The sequence below is a fragment of the Perissodus microlepis genome, chromosome 14 (assembly GCF_051167445.1).
Source record: "Perissodus microlepis isolate ML-2025 ecotype Zambia chromosome 14, ASM5116744v1, whole genome shotgun sequence".
In the NCBI taxonomy this organism is placed as follows: Eukaryota; Metazoa; Chordata; class Actinopteri; order Cichliformes; family Cichlidae; genus Perissodus; species Perissodus microlepis.
Window position 1 is genome coordinate 26,976,091 of NC_140474.1, and position 20,629 is coordinate 26,996,719.

General features: G+C 40.4%; 1 protein-coding gene across 1 annotated transcript; it reads right to left on the reverse strand.

Moving 5' to 3' along the window:
• Positions 1–1,095: 1,095 nt before the first annotated feature.
• Positions 1,096–19,996, reverse strand: cul3b (cullin 3b). Its single transcript, XM_084949806.1, has 16 exons — positions 19,722–19,996; positions 11,991–12,188; positions 9,655–9,768; positions 9,332–9,492; positions 8,805–8,919; positions 8,445–8,673; positions 7,910–8,055; positions 7,209–7,385; positions 6,791–6,961; positions 5,874–5,981; positions 5,413–5,537; positions 4,978–5,074; positions 4,557–4,691; positions 4,222–4,408; positions 2,842–2,987; positions 1,096–2,559 (listed from the first exon to the last, which is right to left on the reverse strand). Exons 1-16 carry the CDS (start codon positions 19,782–19,784, stop codon positions 2,428–2,430), a joined length of 2,304 nt encoding a protein of 767 aa, XP_084805932.1. The 5' UTR covers positions 19,785–19,996; the 3' UTR covers positions 1,096–2,427.
• Between the last annotated feature and the right edge of the window lie 633 nt (positions 19,997–20,629).

Below are 20,629 nucleotides of genomic sequence, written 5' to 3' on the forward strand. Positions count from 1 at the left end.
CAGTACAAAATAATATTATTTAACACCAGTACAAGCCACGGACCTGAAATAACTATACTCTGTTATAACTTTAGAGTTTTCTACACTCACCAGACATGTTATTAGGGACACCTGTTCAACCGCTCAGATAACAGCCAATGGTATCTACTTAGTGAATTAAGGCATGTAGACATGGTCAAGACGATCTGCTGAAGTTCAAACTGAGCATCAGAATTAGGAAAAAACATTATTTAAGTGACTTTGAATGTGGCACAGCTGTTACTGTCAAACAGGCTGGTCTGAGTATTTCAGAAACTGCTGATCTTCTGGGATTTTCCACACAGAAGTGTCTCTCGGGTTTACAGAGAATAGTCCAAAAAAGAGAAAACATCCACTGAGAAGCAGTTCTCTGGGGGAAAATGCCTCGTTAGTGTCAGAGGAAAACGGCCAAACTGCTTTGAGCTGTTTGGAAGGTAAATGGTCTGGTTTTTATATACCACTTTTCTACTCTGAGCACTCGAACACCTCAAAGCAGATGGGCTACAGCAGCAGAAGACCACACTGGGATCCAGAGCTGTTGGTCAGAGGAGCCTCCATTTCTGCCTCAACATTTGGATGGTAGGGTCAGAATTTGGTGCAAACATTAAAAGCATGGATCCATTCTGCCCTGTATCAATGCTTCAGGCTGGTGTAATAGTGTAGTGGATATTTTCTTGGCACACTTTGGGCCCCTTAGTACCAACTGAACATTGTTTAAACAGCCTACCCGAGTATTGTTGCTGACCACCACCTTTGTGACCACAGTGCACCCATCTTCTCGGATAAAGCGTATCACAAATGATTTCTTCAACATGATAAGTTTACTGTACTCAAATTGCCTCCACAGTTGCCAGCCTCAATCCAATAGAAAACACCTTTGGGATGTGGGATTCATAGGAATGTTTCCACCACGTTGTTGAATCTGTGGCATGAAGAATCAAGGTAGTTTTGAAAGAAAAAGTGTTTTGACAGAAAATTATCCAAGCTGGCAAGCAGGGTGTAGCATAGCAAAGTGGCCAATGGCAGCTTCAGCTGAGTATTTTCTTACCAAAAAGTAAAGATAAACAGAAACACGTGAATTGGAAAATACTGTAATAAACATCCTCGTGAAGCCTTCCAAATTCTTGTTGTGAACACAGAATCTGACTGTGGCTTACCACTGAAATTAAGCCTTGATTATGGTTACAGATGCATTCCTGAGGCTTGCCAAGGCCTTGGTTGGTCATGCAAAGATGCAGAAAAAAAAAAAAGCATCCCTTTCATTTTTTTTTTTTAAATTCTACATTTAATATGATGAAAACAAGGCCCTGTACAATCCACCTTTGCAGTGAGTACAATATTTATTTTACAATTTGTACACATTAGAACATGGTGCTAAACTGGTTCCAGCTGATCAAAATGCAGTCGAGAACGAAAAATAATATCCTCTTTGCACACCTGCACCACCAGGAACCTTCCACTCAGAGAGAAATCTTTTTCTTTTTTTTTTAGGGGGGTGGGTGGCCTATCATACAGCAGGCCTTACGTGAAAAATGTGTCATGAGAGTCCAAACACCTTTTATGGAGTTTCATGTGTGTCTTATATTCCCCTGATTGATCCAATAGATAAAAGCATGCTGTGAAGCAACAGCCCTTGATCTCTATAACCACTAGTACAGACCTGGCCAAATGAGAATGGCATTAAATAGTTCAGCTGTGAGGTGGACATGTTTGATAGCAGACATTAAAACAACCCCCCACCCCCCCTAAAAACAAACAAACAAAACATCCCAGACCTATTTGCAACATAAATTAAGCACTCTTCATGTTTTCTCAAGTACTCAAAATGTATTTCACTGCTGTTGTAAACCAGGTCTGTACCAGTTAACACTCTGTCCTCTTCTTTAAATCTAAAAATCCTCTTGAGAGGAAAAAGGCCTATCTGTCAACCTGTACAGCCATTATTGTGCCACAAAACACAAACAGAACACATTGACATCAACATTTAAAACAGGGGAGTGAGTTCAAATGTTTTCTCGTTCTCCATGTGGCCTCTGATGCGCTCGTTTGGCCGTGGCGCGTCGTTAGCCCGCAAACAGGCCCACTAAGTTCTCTCCAAAGGCCACAAGAAACATGGATTTTATACAAAACTAGACTCCCTCATTTCAGTTCTCGCAGCTGAAGAAATCTAATAATGCTAGAAAACTTCACCATCCTTCGCATGATTTTTTTTTTTTACCTTTTTCTTTTTTTAAACACATTTTTATGGAAGAAATGTTAACCTTCCCAGTGTTTCCCAGAATCAACAATGAAAGCATTTCCAAGTTTGTTCAAACACATAGCAGTCCACCAAAAAAAAAAAAAAAAGAAAAAAACAAAGGCCCTCAGCTTCTTTCAACTCGACGCTAGCTTTCATTGAATTCATTTGTTTTATGCTACATAAGTGTACACTTTGCGGTCCTCTGGTGTTCTTGCCAAATATTCCCTCTCAATGAGTCCTTCAATGCGTTTCTTGATGACTACAGGACTAGGAAGGAATCGTGCCCGCAACTGCTGTGTGACCTGTGGAGACACATGAAAACACGACTGTTTAATTCACGGCTTCTTCTTTCATGGCCTTTTTATTTACCAATTTATTATTAACTTTGCTATGCAAGACTCTTTTATAGCTTTTTATGTGAAAGAAGTAAACCACTAGAGCGCACTAGAGGCTCTAACCTCTTGTACATCATATAATGTGCCACTAGGGGACTCACTGACTGGTGCTGTCCACCACAGAACATTATAGTTTTATTTTTTGTGCTCTTTACAAGTGGGCTTTAGCTACAGCTTCTGCTGACTGACCTCTGCTACCAGGACATTGTGCTGCATCTTCTTTCTAGACTTCATGATGCGAACGATGGCAGCTTCGATCTCATGCTTCCTGTCGTCGTCCACTTTCTGCCGCGTCTCCTTCCTCTCTGGATCCGACTCCCCCTGTTTAGCAGCCACTGGGTAGTGCACAAAAAAAAAAAAAAAAAAAAAACACACACGGCAGACGGACAATAAATGCAAGAGATCATGATGAAACGTGTCATTTTCTTATGTACATTCAATAGTCACTTTATTAGGTATGCCTTGCTAGTACTGAGTTGGAACCCCCCTTTGCCTTGTGAGCACCTGTAACTCTTTCCCTCATAAAGGCGACATGTGACCACCTCCCCTCTACCCTTAATGAGGAGTTCTGACACCTTAGTATATAATCAATAAAGATGTGGTTTGATGACCATCAGAACGGTTTCTGGGTTTTTCTAAGGGTAGCTGCATAGACAGAAACCACCCACACTACCTTCTGCTGCACACCCATTTTGCTCAGGAAACAGGCCTGAAATATGACAGACATCGCTCGGTTCAGAAGAGAGCTTCAAGGATTACTTCTAGCAGGCTTTCAAAGCGTAAAGAGGTAATAGACAAAATCATCAACAGTACTGAGACAGACTGTGGTGTTAGACTTGTGGCGTTTTTGTCTTTCGGTCTTCTTTTGAACTGTAGCATCAGTTTCCTGTTCTTAGTTGACGGGAGTGAATGTGGTGTGGTCTTCTGCTGCTGCAGCACATCTGCTTTAAGGTTGACGTGCGCACGTTCACGGATGCTTTTCAGCATACATGTAGTGAGTGGCTATTTGAGTTACTGTTGCCTTCCTATCAGCTTGAAGCAGTCTGCACATTCCCCTCTGACATCAATAAGTGACTTTCAGAAAATATTCAGAGATATTGAGTTACTGCCATGTGATTGGCTCATTATACAATTGCTTTGATGCACAGTCGAACAGGTGTATCTAATGAAGGTGCCATTAAGTTTATATTTACCTGTTCACAAAAATCACCTAAAAGATGACATTAAAATACTGTAATCCACGCATGTTTCCTGCTCTTTACGTGCTACTAGACTTTGAACTTCTTTATCTGACTAAATATTTATTAATTAACTAAGTTTTGTTCTAGTGATATGATGATACAAGATTAAGGAGGAAAAGTCTTGAAAAAGCAAGATAAGCTGTATCTGTAACAAATTTACTGCCTATTACTAAGCTTTAAGAAAATAAAAGTTCATTTTTTAAGCCTGACACAGTAAAAATCTATACTCACACAGTTTACATTCACAGAATAACACCTAGGAAAAATCAAACTAAAGCTGTGAGCCTCAAGAAAAGTGCTTAACTTCATGATTTTTTTTTTTTCATACCTGTCTGGATTTTGACACGGTGCAGTTTGGAGGTAAACTGGTCGTTAACTGTAAACACATGGCCATTTTCGATCTCCTTGGACTTTGGCTCCTTGGTGAGAACTCTCTGTGTTGGCTTCCCACAGGCCAGAGACTGCAGTGCTCGCACCAGCTCCCTCTCTGGGATGTCCGTCTCCTGCTGGATTTCCTACATAGTGAAGAGGTCAGGCTTGGTGTCAACACAGCACAGAGGCCACAGACTGAAATGACCTTTTCCTGCTTGTCCACTACACATGAAGACATATGGGGACCAAAATATCCTACTATGTCAGGTACTAAGGAATTAAGTTGTGCACCTCAAAGGTGGACTTCTCCCTGTTGTTGAAAAGCATGAGAATGGTCATCTGGAAAGTGGACACTTGGAGTATGTGCTTTCTAGTATTGGAGCCTGTCACCTGGGCACCACCTACTCCGACCTCTGACCCATCCTCCTGTTCAAATGTTGGGATAAGGCAACATAAAAACATTAGTCAGAATCCATTTTGACAAGATGTCCAAAAAACAGCGGATTTCATTTTTACTTTCCATTACTTAAAATTGTTACATTTATTCGCATTTGTTAGTCTGTCATTTGCTTATATTTAAAACACTAAGCTAATTTATAAAACAGAAAATTCACAATAAGTAATGAACGTAAAGCCAGGTCCACTTGTTATTCTAAAATGAAATAAAGGTTGCTGAAATGTACTGAGACTCCCCTTTCCAAGTGGAGCGTACCTTTTTAATTGGCCCGTAGAAGGTGGCATTTAGATCTGCAGAGCCCATATGGTGCTGCAGGGTGAGCTGTCTCCCACTGTGCTTCCCAAGGTAAAACCTGCATGCAGAGGAGAGTCATACTAGATTAACCTACAACAAATGATCAATGCAACTTTGCTTTCTGCAGCAGGACACAATAGATATTTAGTTTGAAATGCTGTGTCTAGCAAAACATACATGGTAATATTTTCATGAAAGGGACTAAAAGAAAAAAGTAATCTCCATGTACTACTTCTACTGGTAACAACACATATAATGGATTTATTGTTCCTTGTGGATCACACGGAGAAACCTTTTAGAAAATCACCAGACTGAAAAGCTAAGTGCTGTTATGAAAGCACTCACATGTAATCAATAAACTACTAAATCTGTGAGTGAAGTGAACAACTAACAAACCTTCTGAAGACTTCAAATGCATGTCGAGGTGAAGGTGGAATATTGCACTTGGGTGTTGCTGATTGTGTTGGCCAGTATCCCGTGGTCAGGACTCTAACAGTGAGATCGACCCCTCCGAGTGACACCTTGAGTTAGGAAAAACAAAAAACAACACATACGATCACCTACAGTGATGCCATAGTGATACTATGTGGTAATGAATTTAAAAGCAATGTGCATAAATATGAACTCTGATTGGTTACACTGTTCACCAAATGGAGCTAAAGTCACCCCAGCAATCTGAAAGCACAGCACAAGCCAGAAGCTTATGCACTATGATTTTCCAGGATATGGATAATTAGGTGCCTAATTGTTAATATGTAACTGAGCAGTGCAACAAAGCTCAGTCAATCAAGCAACAATGTCCTGATTACATTTACTAATTAGGCTCTTTATTGTGACAAAAAGTAGATTTTCCTCACCCCAGTCGTCTGTAAATGTTGTCTAAACTCATCCATGGTGGTGTTGGAGATGCTCATATCTCGGAACATGCCCTCCAGTTTAGAGGTGAACTGACAGCCGCACTCGGTCTGTGCAATAAAGACATGAAGAAGGATTAGATTTATAATTGGTAAGCTATTCAAAAGAAACGGGGACAGCTCAACCTGAAATCAAGTGTAAGAACATAATTCTGGGCTGCAGAACCAGATTTAGAGATATCAGCTATAGAGATATCTGCTTCCTCCTAGCCTCGTCATGCTCAGTGAAGCATTTATTTGTCATAAGTCTTGTCATAACTGGAGAGACGCTTCCATCTGCAGGGATAAAGCGGCAGGTGCAGTTTGGTAGAAAAAAAGAAATAAAAATACAATTCCAACATAAAACTGCTCACATCAAGGTTTGTGGATATCTTTGAGTAACTGGGTCATGATTTCTGCAAAGACTCATTTCTGCTGAGTTTTCCCAAATGTTTTTTTTTTATGGCCGCTTTGAGCAAAAGAAAGCGAAGGACATCTGTTTCTATTATATTCAGGAGAAAGCAGACATTTCTACAGCTTATATCTCCAAAACCAAACAAGTCTTACTGAAAAAATGGATAAAAAGCACTACAGAGCACAGAAAAAGTGAGTATATTTGATTTTGAAGGGAACTGTCTATTTAAAGTAAAGAAACATTTATATAATGATCAAACACAGGCAAGTGGATACAGTCTGAAAACTGTATGCTTCCTTTTACCTAAACATCCACTGAAATGCAAAAACACGGAGAAAAAATAATGTAAAGAACTGTGCATAACACATCTGAGCACTGTGGCCAGTCTCCAAGCACCCAGGGATCTTTCATTTTATATTCAGCTTACTCCAAAGCGAGAATTATATCATGCCACATGCCTGCTCACCTTAAGTTTTGAGATCATGTTCTTTTCCGAGTCGTCAGAGACGCTCTTGTTAGTGAGCAGCCTGCGAGCCAGGTGCTGCTTGTAGTACCTCTCAAACACGTCCTTCTCCTGCATGAAGCGGAAGAGCACCATGGCCTTGTCCAGTATAGACTCCACTTCTTGCTCTGTCAGCTGGATAAAAATAACAGGGTCAGATTATACCCATTAATCAAAAACAGACTTTATGATTTATTTTCCCCAACACTTTTGAAAACACAAAAGAAAGCAGAAACACAACTTTTTACATGAAAACATTGTGTGGGGTTTTTTCTTTTGGGCATTTTTTTGAAGTGAGGTTATAAATTTGAAAGAAGCAGGTCAGTAACATTTGTCATACGTTCTAAAAATAAGAGCATGAATGCATGATTAGTGGGCTCACCCCTTTAACACCCTTCTTCAGTTTGTCATCGATGAAGAGTGAGAGGTATTCAGGCGAGCGGGAGTTCAGGTTAAGGAAGTACTCAAAATCACCAGCAATAGTTTGTTTAAAGAGGCGGTCATTGTTGAAAGACTCCTGGAGGAAGCGGTCAAAACGGGACTTCAGGTCCAGCAAACCCTGCAGGAAGACAGGAAATGCAGCAGCGGCGTGCATTAGAAGGAGCTTAACAAACAGTAGCTACAGCAAAGGAAAGGTGGTCTCATAAGAAAAGGTGAATCTGCAAGTAAGAGCTGATGTGGTAAAAGAAGAGGCTGCTGTTTTCTACCAGACAGTAAGAAGTGAGTCATTATTTTAACCAAGAACTTCAAAGGGATTTAAAGGCCATAAGATTTTCAAAAGCACTGATGTCTTTCTAGTTGCCAGAAGGACCTCACATGTTAAGTACAGTGCAAAGACTCAGTGTGGATGAGGGTAAAGTCCATCATGGTTTGTGGTAACAAACATGGGAGCGAGAGCAGTTATTCTCTGCTGGGAAGTAATTAAAGTGCATTATGGTCAAGGCTCATCACGCAATGGCATGCTGAAGTGTACTGAGCTAGAGGAAATCCATCTGTGATCTCTTACAAGGTAGCACATTCTCAGTATCATCAGAACAGTCCATCTTCAGCAACATTATGTCGACTGATAACCCAGTGCCGTACCTGAATATAGTCCACAGGGTTTTTCCCTTCTCCTTCCTCTGACACCAGGGCCTTGCCCTGCTCCCGCAGGTATGAGCTCATACACTCACACATGGTTTTCAGCCCATTGGGAACCCTGCTGAACAGCTTGTACATGCATGCCAAATCTGTAGAGAGGTAAGCATGAATACACACATGAGCACAAATCAAAAATCCACTTCTGCCAACTGAAAAGGGACTGAGCATCTGAGATCTGCAGAAAAGGAGGAGAAATATACTCTCCAGGCACTACAGTTCCAGTTTGACTGAAATCAAATCATCATTGAATTCCTCACATATTACTATTTGTGGCATGAACCAATGGGAACACAATATGACTGTATTACTGAGCCAGTAAAGTATTTCCTGGAAGTGACAGCTTCACGGTTTATTAAAGAGTGTTGGGGATTTTCTATTTCACTGTAACCTGCGTGGATGTCAATTTAAACAATAAATCACTAAAAATATAAATGCTAAAGAGGTGAAGTGGAGCAGCAGGCTGTGACTGAGGGCTTACCATCTGTTTTGCCGTTCTTAAGCATGTGGACCAGGCCTGAGTTTTCCATTTCTACGATGGTCTTCATGTGTTTGGAGATGAGCTCACGTTCCACCACCTTGACGATGGGCTCCTCTGTGGATTTATCCAGGCAGTGCATTACCCGCTCGATCTCCTCATTAATCCTGGCTTCGACTTTCTTTATGTACACACTGGCACTGTTTTCTGCGAGGAACTTTTGGCTTTCCATCTGAGTGAAAACAAGAAACAGTTTATACAAGAGGTTTTAGTTCCTTTAAGGGAAGCCACAAAGAAATATAGACCCAAATTAAAATAAATAAATAAACACATAAACAAGGAAAATGGATTTCTCTCCCAAACCTGGAAAAATTCTGCAGACATTTCTAAAAACGGTGCTTCAAAGTCTTCTTCATACACAGATCTCCCTTCAAGGCCGAGAATCATTAACATTTGGCAGGCATTTCTAATGGCTCCCCTAGAGAAGGAGAAGCAAACCAAATGGTAAGTAATGCAAAACAAAACATAAAAAAAAAAAAAAAAAAAAAAAAAAAAAAAAACTTTTGTGGAAGCTCATTTCACACTCAGTATAACTGCCAACTAACTTTTTACTATTCATCCATTGAAAAACAGTTACAGTCCACAGTGCATGAAATTCAGAATAGTCAATGTTTTTAAAATGCCAGAAGCTCTGAGGCTTTTGCCCACTGGGTGCAAATGCAGCAGATGTATTTGACAGATCTTATATTTCTAATACCAAAGGCATCTGCCATGTCCACCCCTGGTGAGAAATGATGACTTTTCCATTTAAAGATCAAGAACGCAAACTTCATTTTATTTGAAAACTAAAGATAATTTATTAGATAATGCCATTTGTGACTTTTGGCTACCTGTCCACCACCTCTCCCTTCCTCTCCCGGGCAATCATGTCTAGCAGGGTTTGTCGGAGGTGGTCTCTGATGCAACCATAGCGAACCACTTGATCCCTAAATATGATAAGGCCCAGGTTGTAGACGTTCTCCACGCTATTCTGCTGTACGTACACCCGATCCTGTGGCACAGACACACAAAAATGTCCCAAACAACATTAGAATGAACTGGAATTAACAGCAGCTGAGCTTAAATGTATATTTAAGCACATAAAATACAGCTGTTATGTGTAAAATATTTATATCTAATGCTCATATGTCTTACTGCATGACTGTATACTCACCATATACATCAGGATGTCTCTAATCATCACCATAGCTGTCTGGTGGTCATTCCAGGCCTGATTTAGGGTCTGGAGGAAGTTATTGTTTAATGAATTGAGAACATCTTCCCGTACCTTTGGACGAGACAGAAACACAGCCTTAGAACTCAAGCAGACACCTGTATTTGTATTTTGTTGCTCGTGCAGCATTTTAATGCGGGCCTTCTTTACTAGTCAGGCACACAACAGCTTGATAACAGTCACACTGCAGTGTGACTCAGCAAAGTAAACTAAATGTCTCAGTGGAGTAAGATTCTTAAGGGCACACTGACCTCTCCTTCCTTCTCCTTCGGGGCAGAGGTAATATATTACGGCCTCTGCTCTTAATGTTACAGGCGACCAAGCTTTATGAATGCACCGACTTCTTCTTTTGCACATCCAGATCAAATGTCAGAAGCAAAACCATAAATCTAAACGTGCACTATGCAAAGTCATGGCTTGCTTAAAAAAAAATCAACAACAAAAAAAACAATGTACCCCATATTATATTCATCTGTTTTGCCACTTTGTAATGCTGCTTTTCCATCATATCAAATATTACATATATTACAAATCAAAGTGTGTGTGTTTATAAATGCTTTATTTAACTTTCTTAAACACCAGCTGTAATTAAAGTATGCCTTAAGTTATCAATTTCTGGCCTACATTAAAGAGCCAGAAGACTGCATATGGTCTCATCTAAACTTCAGGTCTTAACAGGTTAATATTTGAAATAAATAAATAGATAAATCCCAAAAATGACCTTAAAAGCCAGAAGTGATTGTAGAAAATAAACATCTGAGACCGAATAGACATGCTCGATTGGACTTAAAGCTTATTTTCATCCCTTGTCTAGACAACGATGAATCACTGCTGAAAAAATACACATCTCCAAATCCTTCTCTCAATAATTCATAATAACATTAACTATTAGACCCAAAACAAAGGCACTTCTGACTGAACCTCTCGACTGTCTTCCAAACTTAAGCTGAGTTGAGACGATGCTGCGTTTGTACCATTACAACTGTTTCTTTCAAAGTGATGCCTTTACCATTATAAGACAATAAAAACACACTCAGCTGTCAGAGAACTCGTCTTTGATCCATTACTTGTTGACATTTCCTGACTGCTCATTTACTGAGCCTGCCAAGCTGAGAATGTGCATTTAATTAAGCTGTAAAACCATCTGGCTGTTATTCAATAACATCGTGCTGAAATATTGCTCATTGTGTGTCTGCTCACTGTAAGCTGCAAAGAAGCATTTGCGACAGATCTCATGGACAGGCATAATTTGCCACTAATTAAACATGCTACAAAAATACAAGCGACAGCTTAGGAACAATTATGCTTTCTCTATCTTATTAGAAGGAGTTTTAAGAATGAATAAATCTCAGATAGCCCTCCTTTCTGCCACTTTTGTTTTTAAAAACAAGCTGCTTAGGATAATCTACTTCACTAACATTTTATTTTCAGTGGTAAAACAAACCAATTACATGTCCGTTTTGAGAAAATAACTCCATCATCAAAAGCATCCTAAAGCTCTTCTACAACGCACAGGACAACGCCTGTTTTATGAAGGGGTTTCAGACAGATGTGCCTTCTCTCACAGCTGAAACCCCAGAATAAAACACCACTGAAGCCCCCCATCCTCAAACCTGGGCTCTTCCTTGCCTTCCAGCCACAGGAATGAGGCATCTGCTTAAAAAAAAAAAAAAAAAAAAAAGGGGGCGTGAGTAAAGGGTTTTACAAATCTACCACAAGACTTAAGTAACAGCCTGTGGATTTATATTCTCCATCTTTCTGCTTATGTGCCTTTACAAGGCTGCTCATGAATGCAACCGGCTCATATTTTCTGGTTTTGCCTTTGTTGTTCAGTATGGCATGCAAGCCAAGCAGGGGAAAAAAGAAATCATAATATGAATCCTATGACAGTTTCTGTTTAGCACCAAACAGACTTTCAAGCATTTGGGTGAAATTCAGCCCTGACATTCAAACAACAGGCCTCATTAAAATCAGATTTTAATATCATTGTGTTAACTGGAGGAAACTATTCACAGGCCAGGTTAGGTTATTCTTTGGTGGAACAAACCGTCTCCAAAGAGCAACCACAGCTTCAATCTTTCTTTATGTAGATCAAATCCAGTCTACTTTAAATACCAGCACAGTATTGTGTAATACATACTAGCCCACTATACATGTGCTGTATGTATTACACACAGGAATGACAGACAGCTCAAATGAACTCTAAATATTTTAGTCAATCTGTCATCACTTGACTTCCAGCAACTGTTTTAGGCTGTGATCTGTGATGGCCTTACTTTGTTGATGAGGTGTTCGGTAACAACTTCACGCAGGCCGGTGTACAGCTTCTCTCCATGTTTATGAAGCACCATTGTGTAGGCGTTCCTATAAAGTTCCTCAAAACTCAGGCCACTGTTGTTCTTCCTCTGAATTTCCTGGATGGCATTCTTCAGAAGGTCCCATATGTTGTTGACGTACTTCTCGTCCATCGTCATCTGCAAGAAGTAACAAGTAATGGGTTTCAACAGGACTATAATCAGTGATTAGTTGTGTCAACATGAAGAATCTGTGCATGAGAACATGAGCATACCACATCATGTTCTAGAAGATCAGTACATTTTGCTAGTAAGGGAGCTAAGACTCCATTCACACAGGCCTAGAAAGTGGTTGGTGACTGTCTGGTAACCACTGGTTGCCAGGGAAAAATTAATATTACCCAATTGGCTGTGAATTGTTGTTGGAGGTTGCCAGCTGTCGCTAGGAGAAACTAAGAGGTATAGCGTCTTTACCCAAAAAACCCTTGTGAATGCTTTGCTTCCCAGCAGGTTGCCACTTTGCTCATAGTTTGCATGGAATATGGCAACTTGTCTGCAAACACTGGCCAACTTTTTTCTTCCCCCCTGTCCTGTTTGGCAGTGTAGCAATCAGAATTGTTGTCTGAAGGCCAAAAAATGACAAACAGATTTAATTTCACAAGTGAAGCATTGCAGCATTTGTTGTAATTGTCCACTTGATACTCATATTTTATTAGACCTTTATTAGGGTTTTATTAGGGTTTTTTGATTTTGGATTATCACAACCATAATGGACAAGACCAGGTGACGGAAAAGAAAAAAGAAAAAGTGAAGTTGGGGAGAAAGTTGACAGAAAGAGAGGGAGAGAAGAAGAGGGACAGAGAGAGAAAGGGAGAGAGCTAAATCAACACCTGTTGGGGGGGAGGGAGCAGAGAAACCACAGCAACAACCAACATATACATAAATAACAATGACAGTCACCCAGCAGACACAGTGCAGAGACCCCAGGGGGTTGCAGTGACAAGCCTGGAGGCTCTGTCTGCTAAGCCAGAGCAGACCGAGCTCCGTGGCCAGAGACCCGAGACCCAACAGCACCCCACCCCCCAGTAAGGGCCCAACAGAGCCAGGGGGCCCAGTGTTGTGTGTGTGTGTGTGTGTGTGTGTGTGTGTGTGTGTGTGTGTGTGTGTGTGTGTGTGTGTGTGTGGGCCCCACACCTGAGATGTTCTAATTGAGAGGAGAGAGGGAAGACAGTGTTATCATCTAGGTCGCCCAACAAGCAAACTGAAGGGGAGGCTGGAATGTTACACTTCAGAACCTTTGATAAGACTTCACATATCTGGAACCAAAACCTCTGAACAGGTGGACAGAACCAGCAAGCATGGATGTAATTGTCAGGTGTATTGCCTTGACAGTGCAAACAGGTGTTAGATGATGCAAACCGATCCTGAACATCTGTTGATCTGTATAGTGCACTTTATGTAGGATTTTCAATTGTATTAATTGTAGATTGGGGTTTCTAGTCATTTTAGACATATGAGACCAAACGCTGTGATCAAAGCTGACTGATAGATCGACCTCCCATTTAACAATAGAAAGGGATATCTACTTGGAGAGCGTAATGTATATTTGGAGGTTTTTGAAATTAAGGAATTGCAATTGTTTGTAGCCTTGATTAGGCTTAAAATTCTTTTTTACTTTGGATTTAATTTGCTGCTTATGAAATCTATAGATTTAATTTGTATTCTAAAAATGTATTCTTGTTAAATACTGTAAAACTAATCTGTCAAATGAAATAAAGTTTCCTTTGAATATATGTTCCAAGTATTTCATACAACTCAATAGGGCTGGGCGATATGGCCTAAAATCAATATCACGATAAATTGAGCAGTTAACCTCGATAACGATAAATGGACGATAACCACCCCAAGTGCCAAAAAAACAAACGTTTTTTTTTTTTTTTTTTCATTTGATGGGGCTGTGGCAGGCAGCATAGTTCCTCCAGTTATTTTGATAATATTATTCCCCCTAGACCTATTCATTGCAATTATATTATTACCACTTTAAAGGACTGTAAAATGTCACTGAAAATAAATGAAGACAATAGCAGTAAGTACTTTTAGTAGTTAAGATTTATTAACTGAACAAAATAAAAAGTGTAGGATACAATATGTAACCATGCTCTCTAAAAAATGATGTCACTGATGTCCCATGCAGACAGCATCGCTCTCAACCCCTGTCCAACCATCTCCCCCGTGTGATCAGATGGAAAATAGGCCGTCTCGAGCACTCTGGTACGCAGCTCCCATTTGTTGTCGATGTAATGAACTGTGAGACTAATATACGGCTCCATTGTACGGCTGGACCAGAGATCGGATGTGGCTGCAACGTGCTTAACGTATCTCAATTCAGCAGCAACCTTTTCCCTCTCTGTGCTGTACATGCTGGGAATGATAGTTTTTGAAAAAATATTTTCGTGATGGGAGTTCGTATCTCTTGTCAATTATTTTCATGAAGTGTCTGAACCCGTTGCGTTCCACTGTAGCAATAGGAGCCATGTCTTTTGCTATGTGGTAGCCTATAGCATTTGTGATTTCTTGCCATCTTTTTGAAGTTCGCTCATATAGTTGAGTACTAGCAAATGCTTCGGTTATTGACCGCTGCCTGGTGGAGGAAGACGTTTTTGCTGGTCCTCCTAATCTCTTCTCGCTTTGAGCTTTTTTTATGTCTTCGAATTGAATCACATGGTTGTGCTGCAGGTGGTGGAAGAGGTTGGTTGTGTTACCTTGACTTGACGCAACAGTCTTTTTGCAGAGTTTACATTTAACAATTTTTTGATCAATATCATCCTTGTTGAATCCAAAATGTTGCCAAACGATTGATGATGCATTTTTTTTGTTAACAAGCGTCTCCTCTTCCTCCTCCACCAGCTCTACCTCCGTCGCTGCTGCTTCAACATTTAAATCGTCCTCCATTTGTTCACCCGTGTCTCGTCTTGTTACAGGTAGTAGAGTCATGTGACTCCACCCCGTCAAGTCTGTAACGTAGCACAGCATCTTAAAGGGACATGAACATCGCCAACCTGCACATGCCTTTTCTTTTCTTTTTTTTAAATACCGAATTTACCGACATGGGCAAAATGACGTCGATGAGAGTCATAAATTTCGGTAACGATAAATTTTTGATATATCGCCCAGCCCTACAACTCAATCTAGGAAATATTATCCATCCATTCTCTTCCGCTTATCCTTGTCAGGGTCGCGGGGGGGGGTCTGGAGCCTATCCGATCCCTTAGGGTGAGAGGCAGGGTACAGTCAGTCTGTCACAAATAGAACCATCCGCACTCACATTCACACCTAATTTAATTACCAACCTAAACCCACTAACTGCATGTCTTTGTACTGTGGGAGGAAGCTGGAGTACCCGGAGAGAACCCACACAAACACGGGGAGAACATGGAAACTCCACACAGAAAGACCCTGGCCTAATGGTGGAATTGAAGTCAGGACCTTCTTGCTGTGGCAACAGTGCTGACCAATGTGCCACCCCTTGGAAGTATCATATTATTGTTTTCTAGGATGTCAGGGTTATTCCAGATGGGTTTATGTTTACATGGAATTAGTGAAGACTCAGTCATTTTTAGAAATTCCCACCATGCTGTCAGAGAGGAGCTGATATTGATGCTTGAGCTAATGAACTGTAGGTCCAAAATCTCTATATTACTGCATAGTGCCTGTTCTACGTCTAGCCACAGCTCATCTAAGAGGGTATGTTTTAACCATCTTGAGATGTACTGTAGGCCTGTTGGCCAATAAGCAGTGGTCCCAACTACTTGCTAAGCAGTAGCTGAAGTTGAAAAAGTACAATTCAATCCAGAAACAGAAGATGTTTATCCTCAAAGTAAAGAATGTGCCTTATGCTGAAACCAACGTGTTTTAAAAGGCATAACTATTAGTTAAAGTGGACGTCCTCCATTTCTGATTTGCATCACAGTTTTTCCAAGTTTCACTCCCACTAGCTGGTTAGAGAGGCTACATTCACACTGCAGGTCTTAATGCTCAATTCCCATTTTTTGATCAAATCAGATTTTTTTGTCTGCTTGTTCACACTACAAAAGAAATGTGACAGCAAACGCGCTCTAGTGTGAACCCTCAAAGAGGCCCGCATGCGCAAAAGAAGACGTCACACACAACGCGCTCTGTTTAGACCCAGACCAAACAGTATTGTTTGACTGATGGCCTTAATATAAAGACTTGTTTCGGACTTTACGTTTCCCAATTTTGCTTTAAGTTATAAGGTTATTTTGTTATTTACATATGGCCTAATAATTATCCTTATTGCCGTTTTAGAGAGGAGCGGTGCTTCAAAGGATAATTGTAGATTTCTGTCAGAATCTGCAGATTATGCAGTACAAATAAAATGTTCATGTTTCTCCAATGCTGTCTTCCCAACAGTTTCACTAACATCTACACTGGATGGCCAGGAAGCGTTCACGATGTCTTCTCTGGCGCTGATAATTGCCGTCTGTCTTGTCTCAGTGACGTAAAAGACGAATTTAATGCGAGATGACCGTTCAAACAGCAGTCGCTTTCTAAAACATCAGATATGTATCGGATTCAGTACCACATACGAAAGTGACCCAGGTCGGATTTGAAAACATCGGATTTCTGCTGTTCACACTGTCATACCATGATCGGATATGGGTCGCAGAGGGTCAAAAAAGCCGGATTTGATGCACTTTCGCCTGCAGTGTGAACGTAGCCTTAGTTACCAAGTGTTTGCAGACAAGTCGGTGCCTCCCATGCAAATTACTCGCAACCTTGGCAATCTGCCATTGACAGAGAGCGTTCTCCCCTAGGCCTGCGTGACTGAGGCCTCATGTAGCATGGCAAAATGAACAACAGAGAATCAACTGTTCAAATCACATATGGATATTAAGAACATTTTGTTGATACTGATGTCCAAATTAATTATTTGATAACTCCTGATCTATTTTCTGTGCATTTAAAAAAAATGGCTTTCATTATCTCTGAGTCAACGCACAAACAGAGTAGGAAAAAGACTGACATGTGACTCATGTGTCACTGCCACAAGGCTGACGTCACGTCACTGTTTTGATATGTTCAACTGCAACAATTAGGATTTCATAAGCTTAGATTGGAATGACACTTTATTGTGGACACACACAGATGTGTTTATGTCCACCCCCATCCCAAAATTTTCTTTTCCGTGGATTCCACCTTCATTGTTGGTGCCCTGCACAGCAAACTGGAGGGCCTGCAAATGTCTGCACGGAGCCTTGTGTTTATCCTGACCAAATGAAGTCACTTGAACACGAGCAGGTCCTTTCTTACTCACAGATGTTTAATGTATATAATACCTGTATTAGTGGCATACGGATCTGGTCTGATGGATGATTAGCACTGGTAGTCATGTGGAACTGGCTCATGCTTCCAATCTCTATTCACGCCTATTATTCCAACAAGCTATGTTTATATTTGAATTGTTTGTGACTTGGTTGTGCTTTAACTACTAACATGAAAGTGGCTGTTTTCACATGTTTTTCTGCCAGCTCTGTTATTCTCCATGTGTTTAAAGGAGGGAAAATAAGGTGACTACAAATGACAGCATTTGAGATAATTAAACAGAGATGAAACTGAGATTTAAAAAACTAAAACATCAAATAAAATACTTTGGCTCAGTGGTGATGCAGAATACATTTTGCAAAGTGTCAATCCTCAATCTTTGATTTCTTTTTTTTCTTTTTTACTTCATTATTGAGTATAAGACACTAACAGAGCTTATTACTCCTCTAGAAAACTCTTTCTCATTAATAAATTTGCTCAGATCTGCAAATATTAAGATGATCATTTCTTCCCTGCTGTGTACACTGCCTATTAAAAAAATCTTCAATCATAGGATAAATCCGCTTATTATAGCAAACTGCTCAGACTAGTAAGAAAACTGCAAGAGTAAAAAAGGATGCCTCAATAAAAAAAAAAGAAAAAGAAAAAAGAATAAAAGACCCTAACATGAGGTACATTAAAAGCTCGAGGAAGTGCTGCTCCCATTCCAGCTGATTTAGAAACCATCACATTCCTGTAGCAACGATGAACACTAATGACTAAGCAGTTTTCATTCTTTTGAACACTGTGTTGTGGGTTAAAACACCTCTCAGTTTCCTCAGAATCCTAACCTGGTATGCTGGTAAGGAATTTGGAACAATTTTATTAGGTTAAAACCTTTCTCTCTCTCTTTCTAACTTAAACCCAAATTAACCCACCAAAATGATTTGTATAGTGAGAAAGCAGATATCACAAAGGGTAAAGGTGAGATAGATAATATCTACCATGTCCTCTGAAAATCTGGCTCTGTCAAAACAATCTCACAGACTGCTTTAAGTACTTGCATAAGCACTATGAGGAAAATGTAAAGTGAAAGAATGCAGGTCAGTGTCTATACACTAATATTAGGGTTAGTCATTGCATACACCAAGCAATTAATATTAAATATTTACGCATACATGGGCGTGGGTTTCAGTGCTTCTGAAGCTACCAGCCCCAGCTCTTATATATATATATTTTTTTAAGGTTTCAGATGAGGAAAGTTTTTTTTTTTTTGTTTGTTTTTTACGTTACAAGGCACTACAGATAGGATAAATAACCGTAAAGTAAGGACCTAGTTTAGCCCAGCTGTAAAGCATCATGATAACAAGAAATCTATAATCCAGTCTATAATTTAAACTCTTTAAACTTACTCTAGACTCTTTGTGGAATTCCTAATTGCCAAAGACACGTTATCCAAAAGCAGAAAACATAACACATGCCACCCCTGTGCTGCTACTCAGCAGGCAAGCCCAAACACATGCACATCACGACGCTGGTTTGACAGCAGCTCTGACAGTTATCCTATCAAGACTGGGCCACGATCAGCGGGCCCATAGGCATATATGAAGGTGGCACTGAAGTAAAACTTCGTCACTAAGATCCATCAGCTACATGGATACTGTTGCTACGCTCTCATCAAGCCTTTACAGACAGGCTAATGCTTTATGAAAATTTAGGTCAGTTCAGAAAATAGATAATTCAGTGTCTCGCAGACAAAGGGAGTGCCATGTGAGCGAAGAATCGATTCCAACACCAACACAGGTCCACAAAATCCACACAGGCATTAATTCAGAACCAAGAACTGGGTTAGCTCATTTTGGTTTTCATTAGCATCATGTAAAGCGGCCGTAACGCCGCTGAGGCTAAAGTACAGACCTCTGTCTGCAAAAACGTCCGTTACATTTAGTGCTCAGTCATAAAGACATTATGCGTTTATATATATATATATATACACACACACACACACACACATAGACACATTTTAGAAAATGAGCAAAAATAAAATCAGTCAAAACAACAAGTGTCAAGACCCATGGCTAACGTTAGCATCGGCTACTTGGCTGATCATATCGGCTAGCTAATGCCTGGGAAGTTGTAAGACAGTTAAGCGACAGGAAAAATAAAAGTGATTTATAAAACTTATCACCGAGCTGGTATTATAAATGAGTTTCCATCTAACAGACCGACCAAGAGTGTGGAAGACTGGATATCTGACGGCTACACTTTGTTTACGGATAGTCAAGTCACCTCAGCTGGTTAGCCTATTAGCATTTAGCCCTTAGCGCAGACCACGGTAATCGAGTCCGCGACCGTCGGACGGGCAAAGCCCCTACTGCGGCGTGCACTTACAGGAAAGGCCCGTATCCTCATTTTGGTGTCCTTCTTGGTGCCGCCTTTGCTGAGATTGGACATGGTTGCCTCGTCCGTGGGCTCCGTATTCACATGAAAGTGTTGTCCAGGGAGGACTGGGCCGACTACTGGTTTATGGAGCAGCCGACGAGCTTTCACCCGACCTCGTAGCTCCGGGTCCCGGCACCACAAGTTTATTGTTGACTGCCAAACACCAAATCCGACAGTTCTTCATACAGCAATGGCGGACTACCTGCAGTTCTCATTGCGCAGAGCTCACGCACTCCAAATCACGCGATGATTCAATTAGTACGAGCGTTTTCTCAACTTTGCTTTGTTTTGAGCTCGTAAATTGCTGATTTTTAATTTTAGAGCATGCATTTAACTGCTACACAGTACTACTGTAGTTTGTTTACTGTACTTTACCAGTGTGATACTAGAGTGAAGTACAGGCGCAGTAATAAAGTAATAAATAATTTTCAGCCACTGTAATTGTTTTGCTTGAGACTGTATACATAAAATAGATCACTTTATGAAATAGTATGTATTGTTGAAGATACATATAAGTATATATCACGGACACTGCGCTATCATAAGTGCCCAATAGACATGATACGTCCTCTTTTAGGCCTACTTAACTACCTGTTCCCAAAAGTCAATAATTTGCTGTTAAAATTATTTTGTTATTATTTATTTATTTAATTCGTTTTATTCGCCTGTCTCATATTCATGAAAGGTGACCTATGATGTTCTTTCCTTATTCTGTCATATATGCACTATTGGGGGATTCTCATAATTCCCAACGCTTAGGGTTCAGTCTGCTCCAAGCCATTCTGACAGCTTTTTCAGTGCATGGCCTGTATAATGACTCAGAGAGCAGCTATCTCTCAGGAAGACAGCCCCACACA

Bases quoted from the DNA above. Each gene is read 5' to 3' on its own strand.
- cul3b (XM_084949806.1), bottom strand. From the start codon at position 19,784: ATGTCCAATCTCAGCAAAGGCGGCACCAAGAAGGACACCAAAATGAGG. The intron at 8,920-9,331 runs GTAGCCAAAAGT...CTCCTTCTCTAG, and splicing joins AAGGGAGAGGTGGTGGACAG to GGGAGCCATTAGAAATGCCT. The intron at 8,674-8,804 runs GTTTGGGAGAGA...GTTTTCACTCAG, and splicing joins TGTCTGCAGAATTTTTCCAG to ATGGAAAGCCAAAAGTTCCT.